At 61.5% G+C, this 17,908-nt stretch overlaps 4 protein-coding genes across 4 annotated transcripts; 3 read left to right on the top strand and 1 right to left on the bottom strand.

The window, feature by feature from the left end:
* The first annotated feature begins 1,736 nt into the window (after positions 1-1,736).
* CHLRE_03g157650v5 (uncharacterized protein) lies at positions 1,737-5,278 on the top strand. The gene is made up of 7 exons (XM_043060634.1): positions 1,737-2,545; positions 2,681-2,714; positions 2,953-3,050; positions 3,236-3,454; positions 3,685-3,813; positions 3,954-4,475; positions 4,753-5,278. The coding sequence occupies exons 1-7, from the start codon at positions 2,036-2,038 to the stop codon at positions 5,074-5,076; spliced, it is 1,836 nt and encodes a 611-aa protein (XP_042925763.1). The 5' UTR covers positions 1,737-2,035; the 3' UTR covers positions 5,077-5,278.
* A 2-nt stretch (positions 5,279-5,280) lies between these two features.
* CHLRE_03g157700v5 (uncharacterized protein) lies at positions 5,281-6,756 on the bottom strand. The gene is made up of 2 exons (XM_001697392.2): positions 6,401-6,756; positions 5,281-6,191 (listed from the first exon to the last, which is right to left on the bottom strand). Exons 1-2 carry the CDS (start codon positions 6,551-6,553, stop codon positions 6,054-6,056), a joined length of 291 nt encoding a protein of 96 aa, XP_001697444.1. The 5' UTR covers positions 6,554-6,756; the 3' UTR covers positions 5,281-6,053.
* A 100-nt stretch (positions 6,757-6,856) lies between these two features.
* On the top strand, positions 6,857-8,348 carry CHLRE_03g157725v5 (uncharacterized protein). The gene is made up of 2 exons (XM_043060635.1): positions 6,857-7,213; positions 7,289-8,348. The coding sequence occupies exons 1-2, from the start codon at positions 6,925-6,927 to the stop codon at positions 7,924-7,926; spliced, it is 927 nt and encodes a 308-aa protein (XP_042925764.1). The 5' UTR covers positions 6,857-6,924; the 3' UTR covers positions 7,927-8,348.
* Positions 8,349-9,076: 728 nt separating this feature from the next.
* Positions 9,077-17,788, top strand: CHLRE_03g157751v5 (uncharacterized protein). The gene is made up of 25 exons (XM_043060636.1): positions 9,077-9,410; positions 9,754-9,834; positions 10,097-10,193; positions 10,382-10,404; positions 10,564-10,667; positions 10,864-11,027; positions 11,443-11,482; positions 11,628-11,681; positions 12,021-12,081; positions 12,197-12,250; positions 12,503-12,595; positions 12,869-13,067; positions 13,280-13,385; positions 13,592-13,679; positions 13,834-13,956; positions 14,211-14,385; positions 14,574-14,599; positions 14,727-14,838; positions 15,052-15,178; positions 15,263-15,319; positions 15,503-15,628; positions 15,856-15,937; positions 16,205-16,274; positions 16,386-16,476; positions 16,618-17,788. Exons 1-25 carry the CDS (start codon positions 9,240-9,242, stop codon positions 17,294-17,296), a joined length of 3,003 nt encoding a protein of 1,000 aa, XP_042925765.1. The 5' UTR covers positions 9,077-9,239; the 3' UTR covers positions 17,297-17,788.
* Positions 17,789-17,908: the final 120 nt, after the last annotated feature.

A 17,908-nucleotide genomic window follows, 5' to 3' on the forward strand; every position in this document is an offset into this window, starting at 1 on the left:
CCGTCTTGCCCGCGTCGCTGTCCCCTGTCGCGGGGCCCCGCGTACCACACTGCATTCGTGCCCACGTACCACACTGCAGCCACGCCCACGTACCTCACTGCATCATCCATGCCCACGGGGCCCATGCCACATGCAGTACCGCCGGGATGAGCCGTGCAGCCATCGCGCTGTCATCACTATTCCGCGGCCTCCGGTTTCCAGTACTTGCATTGCCACACGCATTAAACCCTCGCCATTGTCATACTTGGCTTCCACTCCGCCTCCATAGTTCCGTTCCAGCCCGCGCCAGCCCCAACCGCAGCGACAGCCGCCCGCCCAGCCCGCGGTTACTTGAGTGCTGTGCTGTTTTCTTTGCTGTCTGGCCCCGTGGCCCGCTGCTTTCTTCCGTTTTCTTACGCTTCCATTCACTCCCTCCCTCACATGTGCTGCTGGACGACGGTGGCGCTGGTGCTTCCAGGTTGGTTTCGGATGCCGCGCGCCCCGCAGCTCCGCTCCGCGCCAGCCCGCCAGCCGTCCGACAGCCTAGCCATCGCAACCTGGTTATATCAGTGATGGGTCGGCGGCGCTCCTCCATTGCCCGCCGTGGCGTTTACCGCACGCGTTTACCGTCTGGATGAGGTAACATGTCTGCTGTCACTGCGTCTTGCTAACCGGCCTTCTATGCGTGCTAGCGACTACAATGTCTCTTGGTGTCATGCATATTCGCGTTCGCGTTTCGAAAGCACTTCGCTAACACGATGTCCCACACCGCCTTCGATAGCCCTGGTGGCGCCCGTACCAACCACAACTGTGCCGTGCGATGTCCACATTCGCATGCTCCCGCAACACATCATGCAGAGCCTTCGCCACTACACAGTCCCAGAAGTGGTGAACCTTAGCGCCAGCAGTCATCTGAGTCCCACACGGGCATTTCTCCGCACGCCCATCCGCGGCCAATGCCGCAAGCATCCCAAAGCCCGTTACTCCATTGACTGCCAGGCGCCAGAGCGGTTCCTTGTGTCGCGGCTCCCACACCAGAGCCCACAGCCGTGCCAGGGCCCCGCGTAGCGCATGAATCGCTTCCGTCGGCGGCGCGGCGCCGCTGTAGGCCTCTATCTTGGACGCAAGCCAAGTGGCGCATGCACGCGTAGGGCGTCGTATGCAGGCGCGAGCAGAAGCTGGGTTGCCAGCTTCACCGTGAGGGTCAGAAGCGGCACTTCAGCCGCGCCCTGCCGCCACCCCAGGCTTTGCGAAATTAGCAGCCATACCTGGGGGGCAGGACGCGCGGAGGCCGCGCCGCCAGGTGCATGCAGTGTGGCCGACGCCGCCACCCGCCACGCCGCCGGCACACGGGCCAGCCGCGTGGAGATTTGGGCAGCCGCGTTCGGGCCGGACTGCAGCTCCGGCGGCACGCGCCACACATTCGTAATGCGCAGGATGGGGCGCAGTACGGATATGGCCATCCGTGGCTCTCGCCAATGCGGCGTCCCCGCTCAAGACGGCGTAAGAGGGCTAGCGCCAGGGCTAGCGCTAAGACAGGATTAACCTATCGAGCTCCTCACATCACGGACCTAGGCCGGACGGCTGGGGAGGACAAGACAAGTGCCTGCCCTCCAGACCCTGCAACCAGGGGAGGACCTCCCCTGCCTGCAACACCAGCACGCGGATGGGGGCGACAGGCGCGGGGCCCGCCGACAGGCAGCGGTGATGTGCCACAATGCTTTTGAAGCGAATTGCTACACGTATATATCAACACAGTGCTAATAGTGCAGATAGCTAGGCCACCCTAGAACCCGTGCCTAGCCTAGAACCATATTCTATTACTTTTTGACAGGCAGGCAACGAATGGTGGCACGAAAAAGCTTCTTCATACTTCACTAATTATCCGCACAAATATTTCACCCATTCCAGCAAGTCTCTGTAAGGGCTGTGCTTTTCGCGCCATCGGGCAGCACCTTGAAGCTGTATTGAAGATAGGGTAGCAGGCTGGAGCGAGCAGGTGTACGTTGAGCACGCAGCTGATAGGCACGTTATAAGTTTAGGGCGCCAGGTTTCTATGGCTAGTGAGCGGCCTGCCAAGCGCTCGCGGCCATCAGAGCACGAGACTCAAAGCCCGCGCAGTGGCTTTGTCCCTGCGGGTGGCCACGACAAGCTTCCCACAGTTGCAGCTGGAGTCGTAAGCGCTACCGGCGTCACTGGGCTCGCAGGCACAGCACAGGCTCCACAGCATGGCTTACAGTCCGCTGGGGGCGGAGCCGCGCAACCCAGCACCGGCACCCTTGTTTTGAATGGGATTAGTGCATCCCGAGGCACCTCACAAGGTCCGGCTCAGCACGCCCCAAGCAAGGGCGCGCCTGCTCCGCAACAGCCGCAGCTGCAGCCGCAGCCGCAGCCGCAGCCGCAGCCGCAGCCGCAGCCGCAGCCGCAGCCGCAACCAGCGCCCGGGAGCCTGCAGTGGCTGCTTCAGCGGCAACAGCAGCTACATGCGGTGGCCACGGTACTTGCGCCCATCCCAGACTGGGCGCAGGCGGCACTGGATGGATTGGACGCGTTCTGGGTGCCCACGGTACGTGCCCGTGCCGTGCACGGTGACAGGCCCATGCCGCATGTCGTGACCGCCGCATCCCTAAGCTTGGCTGTGGAGTTGCGAGGCCTGTATCTAGCTGCCTCTGACGTTGTCGTGTGCTGCTGCTGGGCGCAGTCGACGCTCGCAGTGCTGGTTACGCAGCCCTCGGGTGAGGCTGCGGGGGCTGCAGGACCGGGAGTTACGGGGATCTGTACAGGAAACGGCTGGGGTGCCCGTCTCCGTGGCATAGGAGCTGGGGTTTTTGAGCTGGCAATGGAATGGCGTGGGGCGCCGCGAGCCAGCAAGGCCGCCACAGGAGTGCGGGCGCCGCGGCGACAGCAGGCATGGCATGTCAATGCCCAGCGCCGTGTTACACAGTGCTGGGCATCCGCGCGCTCGCACCGCAGGCCCCTGTCCCGGCTCCCACGGGCAGCTGCAGTGTGCCAGCGCGCTGTTCACGGTGTCGCCCGCGGCTCTTGCGGACATCAGCGAGCGCCGCGCGCAGGTGCGTGTATACGAAGGTGCCAACAGTGTGTGTGTGTGGGGGGGGCGTGTGTAGGCGCGTGTGCACGTTTGCCCCGGATCGCCGGGCTGTGTGGATAACGTGTCAATGCATGGCGGATAAGAGTGTGATGAGTCCGCGACCTGGCGCTTCCTGGTCGACCATGTTGCCATGACTGTGGCCTGCAGGCGCGGCTGGTGTGCGTGCAGCCTGTCGACAGCTTGGCGGCAGGGGTGAAGGCGGCAGGACCAGGTACGTCGGCGGACGGGTTCGTCGCGCCGGCGGCAGGCGTGTCTGCGCCGAGGCGCCGGATCCACATGTACGGCGGCAGTCACGTCGTACTCAACGGCCGGTCGTACGAGGTGACCAAAGAGGACCGCGTGGACTTGTTCCTGGAGCCCAACCAGGTGGGGCCCTAGGCGCTTCCGGTGATCGACAATTATGTTGTGCAGTGCGAGGGCCTTTGCAAGGCTGCTGTGATGGCGACACGACTGTGGATACAGCGGCTGTCAAATGCAATCAGGCCAACACCCAAACCTTCCCAGATCACGCTGCAGGACTCCACACACACCGCGTGTGCACCTAAACCGTTTCCCACCACCCCCTGGCCCCCGCTTGCTCCGGCCCCCATGCGCAGGCCGACCAGGCTGTGGACCTGTCGTCGGGGCTACGCGCTGGCGTGAACCACCTGTCCTTGTTCTGGCCAGTTGGCGTTGCAGGGGCGGTGGCGGTGCTGCGGCTCTGCCGCGGCCCGCTGACGGCACAGGTGGGGCCTGCTGGGTTGCTGTACGATCCCACATGAGTGGACGGTTGTTGTAGCTTACCCAGGCTGTGGCTACATCGGGTGCGCGCGTCGGCGGTGGCCAGCTCCGCAATTGTGTGCAATATGGCTTGCGATGCGCACAGGAGGTGCTGGCGGGCTCTGGGCCCAGCCGCCTGGCGCCGCCGCTGCCGCTGCCGGAGCTGATGCAGCACCTGCGGGCTCGCCTTGCACCGCTGGACATGGAGCCGGACGAGGGAGAGGAGCCGGAGCAGCGCAGGGAGGATGAGAAGAAGGCAACACAGGAGACGGAGGCGGAGCAGGCTGCAGGGCAGGAACCCGGACACGTCGCTGCTGGGCCTGGTCAAGGGCAGCAGGCCGGGCCACAAGCCCCGAACTCCGCTTCACCAGGCTCGGCCACCGCCGCCACCACCGCCACCAATGCCGCAACCACCACGGTGGCAGCTGACACAAACGGCCTGGTCTCCATCTCGCTGCGCTGCCCGCTCAGCGGCGGCGTGGTGGCCTGCCCTGGTCATCTGGGCGCCACTGCCGCCGCCCGCCCGCTGGCCTTCTTCGACCTGCACGTGTTCCTGGAGCAGGCCCGAGCCACCGGCTCCTGGGCATGCCCCGCCACCGGGACGCTGGGCAGCATACACGACCTGCGGGTGGGTGCGGTAGCAGCCGGAGTAGGATGCGTTGCCTTGCTGCCAACCCATACCTGTGATCTAACCAATCCGTTCGCCATGAACTGTAGTCATACTTTTGTCTTTCCCTGCCCGCGCGGAGAATCAAGTAGTATGAGCTTGTAGCGGACCGTACCTTACCCCCGCTCCTCCCGCTGCTACCTCCACCTGCTCCTACTCTGCACTCTACGCTTGCCGTCAAGCCCTTGCTAATCTGCTCACCCTGCTTTCCTCCGCTGCGTCCCCCCGCTCCGCCCAGCCGCATGCCTACCTGAAAGAGGTGGTGCGCACGCTGGACGCCAACGGGGTGCCGCGCGGCAAGGTGGAGGCCATCGACGTGCTGCCCTGCGGCCGCTGGCGGCCCCGAGACAGCCGCGTGCCCTTCTTGGAGGTGCCCCTGCCGCCGCCCGCCACCGCTGCGGCTGCCACGTCTGCTAGAGGTGGGGGCGGCGCCATTGCAGGTGGGTCCACTCAGCAGCAGCAAGGGCACGAGCAGCTGCCACCGCCACCGAGGTTTGACGTGCAACTGCTTGACCCGGCGGAGGAGGAGAGCAGGGACGTGGTGGACCTGACGGATGACTGAGCCGTTGCATGCAGGATTTCGCGTGTGGTCGTGGTGCAATGCCGTCTTTCGTTGTCGGTTGGTTCCAGGGATGAATCGTGCCTGACCCTCGGAAGCAATCTGGCAGTGCCGGTGCAACTTGCAACATAGAGCGTGACTGTAGCTGATATAGAAGGCGGAATTTATGTCTGGTTGCCGCTGCCACACGATCCAGTCGTGAAAAGGTTCCTGCGAATTAGTATTAGCAGTTGTTCCCAACTTGCAGCAGATTGCATCCCTTGACTACTTTGAATTGATGACCGACAACCACTAATATTTGACGGCTATGGTGACGTTGAGCAATGGCGATGGCGTGATCGTGTATACGGTATGGGCTTGCTGTTTGTGCGCTGCCCATGCACCTATCTCGTGCGCTGGCCCTGCGTGCGCCGTCCGGTCACCATCGCAACACAGTACTCCAGCTTCCAGCTGCAACTGTACACCTCAACAATCCGCACTCCTTTCATAAGCGCCCCATTAATATTACACGCCCCAGGCAGTGAGCAACTCCCGGGCCAAGTCAGGAATCGTTCAGAACGTTCCCAAAGCGTCCAGCTACAGGACCCACCAGCGACTCAGAAACCTACGCGGTGATCTCCTCGCATGGGATCTCACACTGGATCAATATACCTGAACTACCGAGATAACGCAATCCTACCGATCTACCTATCCACTGGCAGCGCGCTCGTACCGCCCGCCTCTCGGCGCCACTTGTGCCGCATCCACCCTGCCACGGCTGCAGCCAGTGAGTCTGATGTTGTCAAGCTATTAGGGTACGCGACCGCCATCAAGCAGTGACAGAAGATGCAGCCCAGACAATTGAATGCCACACCCAGCATATGGGCATGCTGGGACAGCTTCCTGAGCCGTTCCCACGCACACAGAGCACATACCGCACCAGCACGCTGGCTTCGCAGCACCCGCACCCCGCGCCCGCGTCACCGGTAACGTCCCGCTGCTTAGGACAGCAGCTCCTCCTCCAGCTGCTTGTACTTGTCAGCCAGCGCCGACTTGCGGGCCGCGTCCTCGCGCGCCTCACGGCGAGCCATGTCAGCGTAGTACTGGGCGATGTACCGCTTCTCGTTCCAGTGCCACGTCTACAGCCAGGAACAGCAGCAATGGGCGCCTGTTGTCAGTCCATGTAACAATCAACGCCCGGCACCGGCCTCCTTGCGCCCGCTGGCTCGCTGATGCCCCTATTCCGGGACCAGCTTGAGCGCCTCCGCTCGCAACCGCTGGGGCCGCCAAGGCCCCACCGAGCCCGGATACAGCACCACCAGCTTATACCGCAGCGCTGCCCACACACCTTCCAGGCGAAGCTGAGACCCAGGCCGACGGTCATGGCAATAGCGACGTGCTTCGCGAAGCCAAAGTGCTTGGAAGCTCCCTCGCCATATTTAAAGTACTCGCTAGGCGCATAGACAGCCTTGCTTGCGGCGGTGGCGGGAGCCTGGGACATTTTGCCTCAGTGTGAAAAACCCGGAAGTGTTTAAGGGATTGCTTTGCTGCCTATGAGACCTGTGTAGCGCGACAGACTCAATGCCACTTCCACTAGAGCAGTTTGGGGGCTATGTTCAACCGAATGGGGTCTATCTCTGCAAGAACACAATTGGCACGCCCGGTCTCTGAATTACTTCAGCAGCAGCTGCCATGTTGTGTTTGAACAGGCAAGAACACTTATACGCCGCAAGCGGGAATGTCCAGAGCGGCAGCAACACCAGCTGAACGCCACGCTGAAGGCATAGATAATGTGCATACTCTGCATCAAACAGTGTCAATCACTTTGCAAGTCCCTGTATGTCCATACCCTCCTGTCCACATATCTCTAAAATGTCTGAAATCGTTGTTCCAAACGAGGCTGGGCTGCAGCACAAACTGGCCGAAGCCATTAGGGCTATTGACAGCCGCGCAACGGACGAGCCGCAGTCCATCGCCACAGGGATATCGCGCTCAGTGGCGCAAGCATTCGCTGATAAGGTCGAGCGGAAGGGATTCCAATACAGCGGCGACGAGGCCTGCAGCGATTTGACTTTCTTCCGCGACCCCTCTGGGCCCCACGAGACAGCGGCGGAGTACCTGGTGCAGCCCTTGATAAACTGGTTGCAGCCATGGAGCACGTGTGAGTTCGCGACCCGGGAGCAGCAACACTGACTCGTGACTGACTGCAGTGCATCGCGTTGCTGTTGCCTTGCAGTCAGCAAGTTGCTGCGGCTTGGCGGCAGCCGGACAACACACTTGCCTGGGATTGTTGCGGAGCCGGATCAGTGCTTGCGCGTGCGTAGAAACCCGCCGCACATTATCGTCGAGGTCGCGTACCGGCAATCGCGCCCCAGGTTGTTTGAGGCCATGTCCCGGTGGCCTGCACCTGGTCTGTGTTCCGGGCCGGCTCGGCTGGTCTTCGGCGTTGACGTGCAGTACCCGCCGCCTGCTGGAGTCCCCCCGCGCATAGACATCTTCATGGAGCGCCCGGGACAGCAGCAGCCAGAAGTTGTTGTCGCTTGCGGTGCGGGGAGCGGATGCATTGCGCCGGCTCTGCGGGAGTACACCATCTTCCTGCCCCTTCACGACGTGCACTTCGGTGTTTCGTGGCTCACACGCACCGCCATCAGCATCCAGCTGGCTGTGACGGTGCCGCTGTACAGTATGTATGGGTGCCCGTACGCCGTGTGGGATGTGCTGAGCGGCAGGCGCAGCGTGTGGCAGCTGGTCAAGGCTTGCGTACGGTCCATGGGTGGACCGTGGTGGGGCGTGGTGCCTCTTGACACCTTCGAAGTGCGGCAGGAGGTGTTCATGGAGTTGAACTGGTGCCACCAGGTGCGCAACCTGTGCTGACCTGGGTGCGGCTGATCTCTCTGGTGATTACTACGTATCTATTCAGTCATCAAGGGAATTCACCCTCAGCGTGATGCAGCATCCATGATAAATGCGACTGCATCTCGGCCTGAAGGCTGGTGGCTATAACGTTGGTGGCGTTGCATTGGGGTGCGGAGCTAGAGTGGATGGAAAGCGGCCATGGAGGCTGGTCATGAGTGATGTGTGGCACTCACGATGACGGCACACATAAGAAGGTGCATGGAGTTGCAGTAGGGTGACATTGCAGGGGCCGGCCGCAGCAACGCCTCCATCTGATGGGGGCCGTCTTCAGTTTCGCGCGGTGACTGCATGACTTAGTGTGTGCACGTAATGAGTGGGGAAGCGGCAGTGAGAGGTAGGTAGGCAAATTCAATGATGAGACGCTGTTTAAAAGCAGACTTCGATCCCTGTGCCAACCCGCAAAACCACCGTGGTGGGAAAAGCTACCCGCCGGTCGATCAATAGTAATGCTTATACACAGCAGGCAGGAGACTGCCCCGTGTCCCTGCGATCCATGACGCTCCTTGGAGAGAGTGCGTGCGGGACGCTGAGAGAACACCACGGCAGGGTGTGAGGCAGGGTCCGATGGCCGCGCGCGGTTAGTTGAGACTGCTTGGGGGGCATAGGAAGTCAATGGGGGCCAGGAGCGCCAGCTAGCTAGCCCCTCCCGCTGGAGAGCAGCCTCGCTTGTATACGTGCCCTAGCTGCCTTACTGGCCATCCACGTCACTGGGCATGTGGTGCCTCATCATCGGTATGAGCCGTACGTGCACATTACTCATACGATGCGGGCGTACGTGCCGCCCGCCCGCTGCAGGTGGCGTGTCACAGCCTCACAGGTCCGCAACAGGGCTACCGTGCGACTATGCTTGCATTCACATCATCCATATAAATCATAGCCACACATGTTGCCTTACTGCTGCATGTCGCCATCGCCGCCACGCATGCACGCAGGTCAGACCCCGCAGGTGTGCTGGAATCGCGACCTGGGGGACTACGGAGGACAGCAGTTATCCACTACTGGTGAGATGCTATGTAGCGGATGTGCCAAGGGTGGCCTCGAGCCTCATACGCTTGCACCACACGATGTCAGCTAGCCCTACATACACCATATATGGGTGGGTCCAGTTGGTAATGGGCAAGCAAGCTTGCTTTCGCGCGCACGCCAGCAGCCGGCGGCCCAGGACTCCCACGCACATGTCGATACATATGGATGCTCGAGTGGAGGGCGCTAGCTGCTGGTGCCGCTAGCCGGTGCGTGGCTGGATGTGGCGCCCATACCTGCTTGCAAATATGACGTTGGACCTGCTCCTTGCAGACATTGCCGACGGTTCAATCTTGACCTCGGGGGGCGACAGCCTGGTCTGCTTTGAGAAAACCGGTCAGCGGCGCTGGCTGTTCCGGTTCAACCGCAAGACCGAGGTAGTGGCCGACAATCAGACCTTCACCTACTCGGCACGCCAGGTGTGTGGCAATCGATGTCGTGTCCATACGGCCGTCGCATGCTTGACTCGCGGTAACAGGCTCGGTAGATAGTGGACGGCCAGTAGTGATGGTGGGATGGACGCATGCGGCCTTTGCTTGGGGAAACGAAGAAGTCAGCGGAACACCAACGTTGCGCAAGGCCTTGCTCGCATGTGCGTGGCTAGCCGAATGGACTGTATCCTTGCAGGGGAGGGCATGCAGTGCTTATCACCCAGCCAGCAGCGAGTGGATGGGGTCGCGGCGCCACGCCGCAAGTTTCTCTGCTTGCGCGTGGTACGATTTGCTCTGTGTGCATACGTGCCGCTGCCCCTGATTTACTCAGGATGGTGCCAGCCCCTTTATCGCGGTATCGAGCACCGGCCTTGTTTACCTGGCCGCCGCCGACGCAGTTCTGTATGCGCTGGTGGGTAGTGTTATGGGATATGAAGTCAGGCAATGTCCGGGCAAGTCGGCAGGAGTGGGAGCAGGACGAAGAGGAAGAGGCATGCATGCATGGAAGGGTGCGGCTTGGGAGCAGGACGGAAAGCAAGAGGCATGCATGCATGGACGGGTGCAGCTTGGGTTGAAGGAGTAATGCGTGGGTTTAAGTTTGACGGGTTGACCACCTCATGCGTTCCAACATGATGCACCGTCCGCGTGCACCGCCGCACGCGCCGCACGTACAGGACGTGCGCACCGGCGACCTCGTGTGGCACTGGCGCGACAGCCCCTCCACATTTGAGTCCATCACGTACGGCGACGGCCGTGTCTACGTGTCCACAAGTGGGTTCAGGCGGTGGCTAGCTGGGGAACAGCTGGATAGGCAATGCCCCCGTGGAGCAAGTGCGGTGCGTGTGTGCCGGCTGGTAACGCAGCTGCTTGCCTGCTGCCATGCACATGTATGGCGTGTGTAACCCAGTCCTGCTTGTGACCATATTTGCCTTAACCCCGACGGCCTGCCGTGCACGCAGCTGATTTCAAGACATATGCCCTGGTGGGTGCCTGCTGTTGCTTTGCATATGGGCTGGTCGGTGTTGTTACCGACCATACATGCGACTCCCTGACTGACGCACGCAACTCGGCACTGTGAATGAATGCAAACTGACACCTGAATCCTCATGATGTCGTGCGCTTGAAATGCCCAACCTTGCAGGACGTGGTAACAGGGGAGGTTTTGTGGGGGACGCAGTTCCGGCGTGTGTCCTCCTGGACCACCGGCTGGTTCAAGGGCGTGTTTGTGCGCCCAGACGTGGACGGGTGAGTTGCGTCGCACTGTCGTGGAGGGCAGCCTCGTGCTCAGCTATGGACTTCAAGCGGCACGAGGCATTGCGCGCCTCACACCACGTGTTCCCTACATGTCAGTTTTGATGTGGGCCACGCACACCATTGTCCATCCATCGGCCTTGGCCTGGCCATGCCTGCCTACCTGTGCCGCCGGCTACTGTACGTGCAGGCGCGTGTGGGGCGTGGATGCTGAAACGGGCGACCTCATTTGGATGTTCAACATGGGTGCTGAGATTCAATACCGGTGGGACCCGGAACTGCACTTCCATCCCTCGGGCATTGGATTCATGATGGCTCGGCCCTCCCAGATCTGGGCATACAACGTGACTTCGGGTGGGTAGTGGTAATACGGCTGCTAGGCGCATCGCGGGTGGACAAAGCAGGGTCATTTGCGAACCGTGCGTGGCACACACGTTCAACACGAAGCGGTAGCGCCAGCGTGTGCATGCGTGTGGTGGTTGGTGCTCGCCTGCCCGAGGCACGGGAAGGGGCTCGCTCGCTGTGTTGCGTAAGAAGCGGAGCTTGGCACGAACTGGACGGGTGCAAGGGCGGGCTAGGCGGTAAACGATTGCTGATGTGTGCGGGACGGCCGCACCGCGATGTGAGGACAGGGCGGGCCCGCACGGCCCGCACAGACTGGCAGGATCAACCGGTGCAGGCACGCGACTGCCAGACATGATCCCTCGGCAGCCGCTCTGCCGCAGTTACGAGTACGTTTGCCCCTGCGCTTACATGTCGGCGGTCACAGGTGACGTCCTTTGGAAGATGAATGCCCGTGAGGGATACATGTGAGCACCCTGGCAGGCATGGGGTAGCTAGAACAGAAGGACAGGTGCACCCACGACCACCACCTTGACACACCAGCTTGATCGGAGCACAGCCGTGCCTCTGCCGTTGCCACCTTCAAGACCAATATCCTTTGTGACCCCGCAGGAGCCCTGACAATGATGGCGACAATCGGCAGACGTTCGAGGTGTGGGGAGACCTGTGAGTTGCCAGCGGGTGGTACATGCCGGCCGGGGAGCTGGCTGGGGTCCCCAGTGTGCTCTGCGTACGGCCAAGGATGCATTGTGTTTAGTGCACGTGAGAGTGTTTGTCCACTCTCGGAGTGCTGCTGTGATTTCTGGGATAGGCAGTTGGGACGGAGGCTCCGGGACTCCGCCGGTGTCAACCGCGGCTGACGGACACAGGGCACACAAGGTGCCAGGTGGCAGTGAAAACACGGCGTACCTTGGTTGTGCAGTAATCGTGCCGTGTTCGTACAGCTTGCATTGGCTATGCCTCCTTGACGTGCACGTACTGCTGTTGCGCCCCACAACTATCCAGGGTGATCGCTCAAGATGAGGGCGCCGTTGAAACCAACCCCAACAAGTACGGCATCCTTCAGGTGCGACAGTTTACGGCACCGATTGAACCCTGCATTTAAAACATTGGCATGCTTTCATCGTCGCCAAACCTTCTGAGCGGCTCTTGACTCAGTTTACGCATTACTCACACGCCAGGCTCTGGACGTGTTCACTGGCGTGCGTGTGTGGATCCGCGACGACGTCTACCCGGTGCGTGGCTGGCGTTCGTTCAATGCATGCATGTGCGCGCGTGCACTCGCTGTCAGCTGCTGGCGTCACTAGCAGGCTGCGTGTGTCGGTAGTGAGTGTGATGTCCTGGTGTGGTACGGAATGCACGGCAACCACATGCATGGTTGTGCCATGCCGCACAGGCGTACATGCATCAATTACGGTGTCGAGTGTGTCACATACATGCTCAACCCATGTATGCATGCTACTGGGAATTTGTGCATGCATGTGCAGGGCAAGTACGGCATGGTGGTCACCGAGGGGCTGCTGGTCTACACCACCTACATACCGGATATGTCTACCCTGGACGTGTCTTCTTCGCTCCTGGTGAGGCACCTGTCCGGTATGTAGCCAGTGATGGTGCGATCGACCGCAGCGAGCAGGGCAGCGGGCAGGGCAGCGAGCAGGGCAGCGACCAGGGCCGGCTTGCATGGGGCGACGGTAGCGGTGGCGGCGGCGGCCAGCCAGTACCCACGCAGCGCGCCCGTGAGCATTGTCGTGCGGTGCCACGGTGCCCGGTCCGCAACACATGTATCTCCTGCTCACCACAACGCACATGACACGGGCACACAACGCCACACGCCACACGGCGCCACACAGATCAGCGCCATGGGACCCGACCACCAAGACGTCTGGAACTGGCAGCGCGATGGCGCGATACCCGCCGGCCAGATCCAGGCGCTGGACGGGCTCGTGTTCGCGCTGCAAGGCGAGATCGCCAACACCACCTTCAATGGCTTGGGCTCGTCCACGGTGCTGGTGGCGCTGCCTGCCACGCCCAGCGTCATTTGCCCGCCCGGTGAGCTCGTTCTCTCAGCTACCCACCCGTGTACTTCGCAAAGCAAGCTGAATGCATGGTGGGTCGGCACGAGACTTATGGAGGGGTGCGGTATCAGGAGCAGCTATCGGCGACCCATTGCAACAGCTTGCACCTGCAGATGCTCAGCGTGGACATGCTGCATCGCGCGCGACCCTTTTAATGTGTGCCGCTCGTTGTTTTCCCCGGCGCAGATGTCAAGTCCCCGCCAATCACTGTGAACAACAACCAGCAAGGGACCAACGCTGTAATAGCTCCGCCGCCGCCGCCGTTCGTGAGCGGCAAGCCCTTCTGCTGGACGTGAGCTGCAAGGGTCGCCTGAGGTTGCATGACGTAACGCATCGGAACTCATGCCAGGCATATTGTCTGAAGTGCCGTATCCCAGACGGTTGCACGGGTGCCTGGCTGAGCGCTTGCTGGGATCTCAGGTGTCAGGCGCAGGGCTGTGCACCTGGGTGCGACTACGCAAGTCAACCATGCGCGACGCCGCACCTTGTTCCCTGCAGTCATTCATTCTCCTACAAGCCTCTGGGCAGCCCTACCTCTGACGGCGTGCGGGCGTACGGCCAGGACAACGCGGGGTTGGTCATTGCAGTGAGTATTGGCACCGTTTTTTCGGTCCCTGCGTACCTGCAACCCCCAAACAACAAACGTTCGGTTGCTTGTTGCATCGTTGGAGTGCGCAGGACCCGATTCCAGCACATTTCTGGTAAGCAAGACGAGATCTGCTCTCGCCCTCGCTATGCAGGTGTACCTGGACACGGGGGCTATTGCCTGGAAGGCCACTTGCGGGCCCGATAGCAATTCGTTATACTACCCATCCAACGTGGTTGTGGTGGACGGGGTGGTTTACCTGGGCTGCTCCAATCTGGTGCGTTGAGCAAGAAACATGCTGAGCGTGACGCGGCTAGTATCTGTCCTAGTGCCACCCACCTGTGTCCGAAGGGGCAGGACGAAGATTGGGGCACTGTTTGTTGCCGTGTGTCCTTACTTTATACCACGCTAAAAATGCTCCCCTCTCGTCACGCACGCCAGTGCATTTGCCGTGCGTGCTTGTTGGCTGGGCTTATTTGCTCTTCCCACAAGCGCTAGCTGCTTATTCCACCCGCCATACCGGCCTCACAGGACGTGCAAGCGCGGGACGCGGCCACCGGACACTTGCTGTGGCGGCGCCCATTTCAGCTGACGCCCGACCGTGCGGCGTACAGGGGCGGGATCATAGGGAACCCCGCCGTGGCGAACGGCAAGATAGTCATAAGTAAACCCGACGGCTTTCTCCAAGCGCTCAACATCACGAACGGTGCGGGAACATTGTGTGTGCGCGCTTCAGCGAGTAAACCCATGCGGTTGTGAGTGCCGTCGCGGGAGGCACACCAGGGCTTTGGCGCCAGCATTGACTGTTGGCACACAGCAAGCTCTCAGGTGGATGCATGACCCGGCACGTCTTTACGGCTGCCACCACGTGCACACTGCGTTCGTGCCGTGCAGGCCAGCTCGTGTGGAGCTATGATACGGTACGATCACTAGGGCTGCACACACCTGTGCCTTCCTTTGTCCCCATATCGCTGCGGTGATCAGCCCTGCTCACAGCAGTTGTAAAAAGCGAACACCCGTTTCCTGTCTGCCTGGTCCTGACTGCAGGGCATCCTTGCGGCTGACTCCGTGGGGATCCGGGATGGTGTTGCGTACGCCATTGCACGTCACAACGCGGAGGTTCGTTACAGTACCATCGTGGCTGTGGACCTAGACACCGGCAAGTGACGGGTTCGCGCGAGAGGATGATAGTGCTATAGATGAACTGGCCTGTGGCGGGGTGACGTGCGTGGCGCATGCTTGCATTTTGGGGAAAGGCAAATATGGCTGGCCGGCAAGGACGTGCCCTGTGATGCATGCCTCTGGCGTGAATGCTAAGTGTGTCGCACTCATGCGGCTGCTGTGGCGCCTACATGGCAACACATGCATACAGGTGTCGAGGTGTTTGCCAAACCACTGGAGCCCAAGTGGGCCATGGAACCCGGGCGTCTCAACTTCCGACACGACAACACCCTGGTCTACGCCACCTGGTGGCCGGACGCGCAGCTTCAGGCCACCACGTAAGCACGCAGCGCCCACCACAAGCCCCTCGCCTCCCTCCGTACTACAACTGCTTGCTGCTATCACCCACTGCTGCCCAACAGGATCGGCCGCGACGGTGGAGACCTTGCATGGAACTACCCCATCTCGGACAGCACCGGGTGCGGGTGTTTGCTCCGGCTGCTGCTCTGCGTGCAGGGGAATCGGCGTCCTGCAATTGTCCCAACTGATCTTGGGATTGGGGTTGCGGATGGGGCAAGGCGGGCGGGGCAGGACTGGGCTGGGCTGGCCAGCACTCCTACCTGCTGTTGCCTAAAGCGCGTGCCCTCCGTGACTTGCTGCAGGGTCTACTCGGTGCTGGTCGTGTCGGGTGAGGACCTGGGCCTGCCCCATGACGCGCTCTTCTACAACGACAACGAGGGCCTCGTCACCGCCCTGGCTCTGGGCAGCGATGGGCCTACAGAAGTCATGTGAGTTCACGAACGGTCTGTCCAGCTTGCCAGCTAGCAGCAACACGTGCCGGTGGCAGATGGGCCTAACGCGCGCTCATTGTGGCTAGCTAGCTGGCTAAGCTGCTGCGCTGCTGCTGGGGCCGGGCTCCTGGTGGCTGACCCGAATCACCTGTGCTCATGTGTTACATGCTTGGCGGAGTGTCGGCGCGCTGCGATAGACCATGCACGCTGATGCTTGCATGCAGGTGGACGGTGGACTTGACCGACGCGAGGTTGTGGCCCGGGGTGGAGAACCTGCTCACACCTGGCCAGTCCGACTGGGCGCAGGTCGGTGTGGCCGGAGGCAATCAAGGGGCGCAGGCTTGGGGTCCCAACAGCCGCCTCGCACATACACGTACATTGGCTCGCAGGCTCTGGCATGTCATCAGCGTTTCGCAGCAGCGTGCAATGTCTTGGTGACGCACGCCTCAAACGCCAACAGCCAGCATGGCTGCCGCCGACATGTCATACATCACGCACGCATGCTCTGCCCACACGCGCTGTACGTACCCCCGTGCTGACTGATCCCTGCATGGCCGCCTTCCGCACTCGCAGATTACCTACTCTAACCAGACGCTGTACGTCCCCACGACCCAGGGAATGTTTGTTGTCGGGGCCACAAACGGTGGGTGGGCCGATGGGACCGACCTGCTGCGCACACTGTCCGCACAAGCCGTGTCTTCTGCATCCAGCCTGACTCCTGATGCGCACGCCTCCGCGCGCCCTGGTCCCGCAGGTGAGGCTCTGTGGTCCGACCTGCGCTCCCGCCTCAACGCCAACATTCACGTGATCGAGCGGCCGGGCGGGCCCCAAGTCATCTATGGCAGGTGCGCGGCCGTAATGCGCGACAGCACGTGTGCTGCTTGCTTGGTGGCCTCCAGCGAATCAGGGGTGTATGGCTAATGCGCAGCGTCCCTCCTCATCTATTTCCCGTGCCGTTTCGCATGCTCACTCTGCCGCCCACACAGGTACCTGTCTAACTTTGAGTCCAACACGCCTCAGTGCCGGCCCCCCAAGCCATCCGGCCTTGTCACAAAGATCTCTGTGCGCGGTTCCGTGCCCGCTGATGGCGGCGAGGAGCCCTCAACGCCCACAGACGCGCCAGCGCCTGACAGTCGCCCGGTGCCTGTGACTGCCTCCCCACCTCCATCGGTTACTCCCGCCCCCGCCCCTTCCCCGTCGCCCTCTCCTCCACCATCTCCCTCCCCGGCGCCCGTGCGCTCGCCGTCTCGCTCCTCCTCGCCTCCGCCACCACCAGTGTGCCCGCCCTGCCCAGCCATTAACTGCTCCGCGCCCGCCAAGAGGCCCTCGTCGCCCGCCGCGGTCGCAGTGGCACTGGGTCTGTCTGGCCTGCCGTACAACATTGTGAAAGCCGACTCCAAGCTCCGTGACCGGGTTGCGGGGGCTGTGGAGAAGCTGGTCAGCGGCAAGGTGACTGGGTTCGTGCGTGTGCGAGTGCTGGGTGTGGAGAGCACCGCGGGCGGCACGGCGGCTGTGCTGCGCCTGAGCCTGCAGCGCAGCGGCGGTGCGTCTGCTACCGCTGTGGCGTCTGCGATTGAGGACGCGGCTCTGAATGGCAAGCTACAGGAGGTGGTGCTTGCGGCCAAGGTGCCGGCCAAGGTGCGCAGCGTGGTGCTGAAGGTGTGAGAAGGTGGTCAATCAGGTCCGGCACACCTATTCAAGACACACAGTGGAGATTGCGCATTACATGTGATGGATTCGGTATGTATCTGGGCATGTCATGGATACTCGTGGCCTCGAAAAGAAGCGCCTTCCTATGACGGGGATTTCCAGACTGAGCTGGGATGTCCTTGGAGCGTGTCGAGATTATGCGTGCACTGCACCACCAAGGATTTGCTTGGGTGTCATCTTTCATGTGTTCATGTGGAGTGCGTATCGACTTGGCCAGCAATAATGAATGTGATTGCCTGGTTGCAACGAGGCAGACCGGGCTAACTGGGCTAACGCCTGCTTCCTACTACAGCTGCGGCGTGGAGCTTGCGTGGGAATGCTTTTGCCGGCGGCTGTGCGCTGATACTACTGGAGTCAAAGGTCACGACCTGGCGAAGGAAGGGCATTGCGAGAGGGGCATTGCGCTTGGTGTGGCCATTTGAGCCATGAAGGTAACAACTCTGCTGGAGCGCAAGGTTGAAGGACGGGGAAGCTCCGCACTGACCTACTACCGCAGAGCTGAGGAAACGGAAACGCCTCCTTGCAGCCAACTTCCCAGCTTCCCAGGGCAACGTTGAGACGTTTGAG

Source organism: Chlamydomonas reinhardtii, chromosome 3, assembly GCF_000002595.2.
Source record: "Chlamydomonas reinhardtii strain CC-503 cw92 mt+ chromosome 3, whole genome shotgun sequence".
NCBI classification, from domain to species: domain Eukaryota; kingdom Viridiplantae; phylum Chlorophyta; class Chlorophyceae; order Chlamydomonadales; family Chlamydomonadaceae; genus Chlamydomonas; species Chlamydomonas reinhardtii.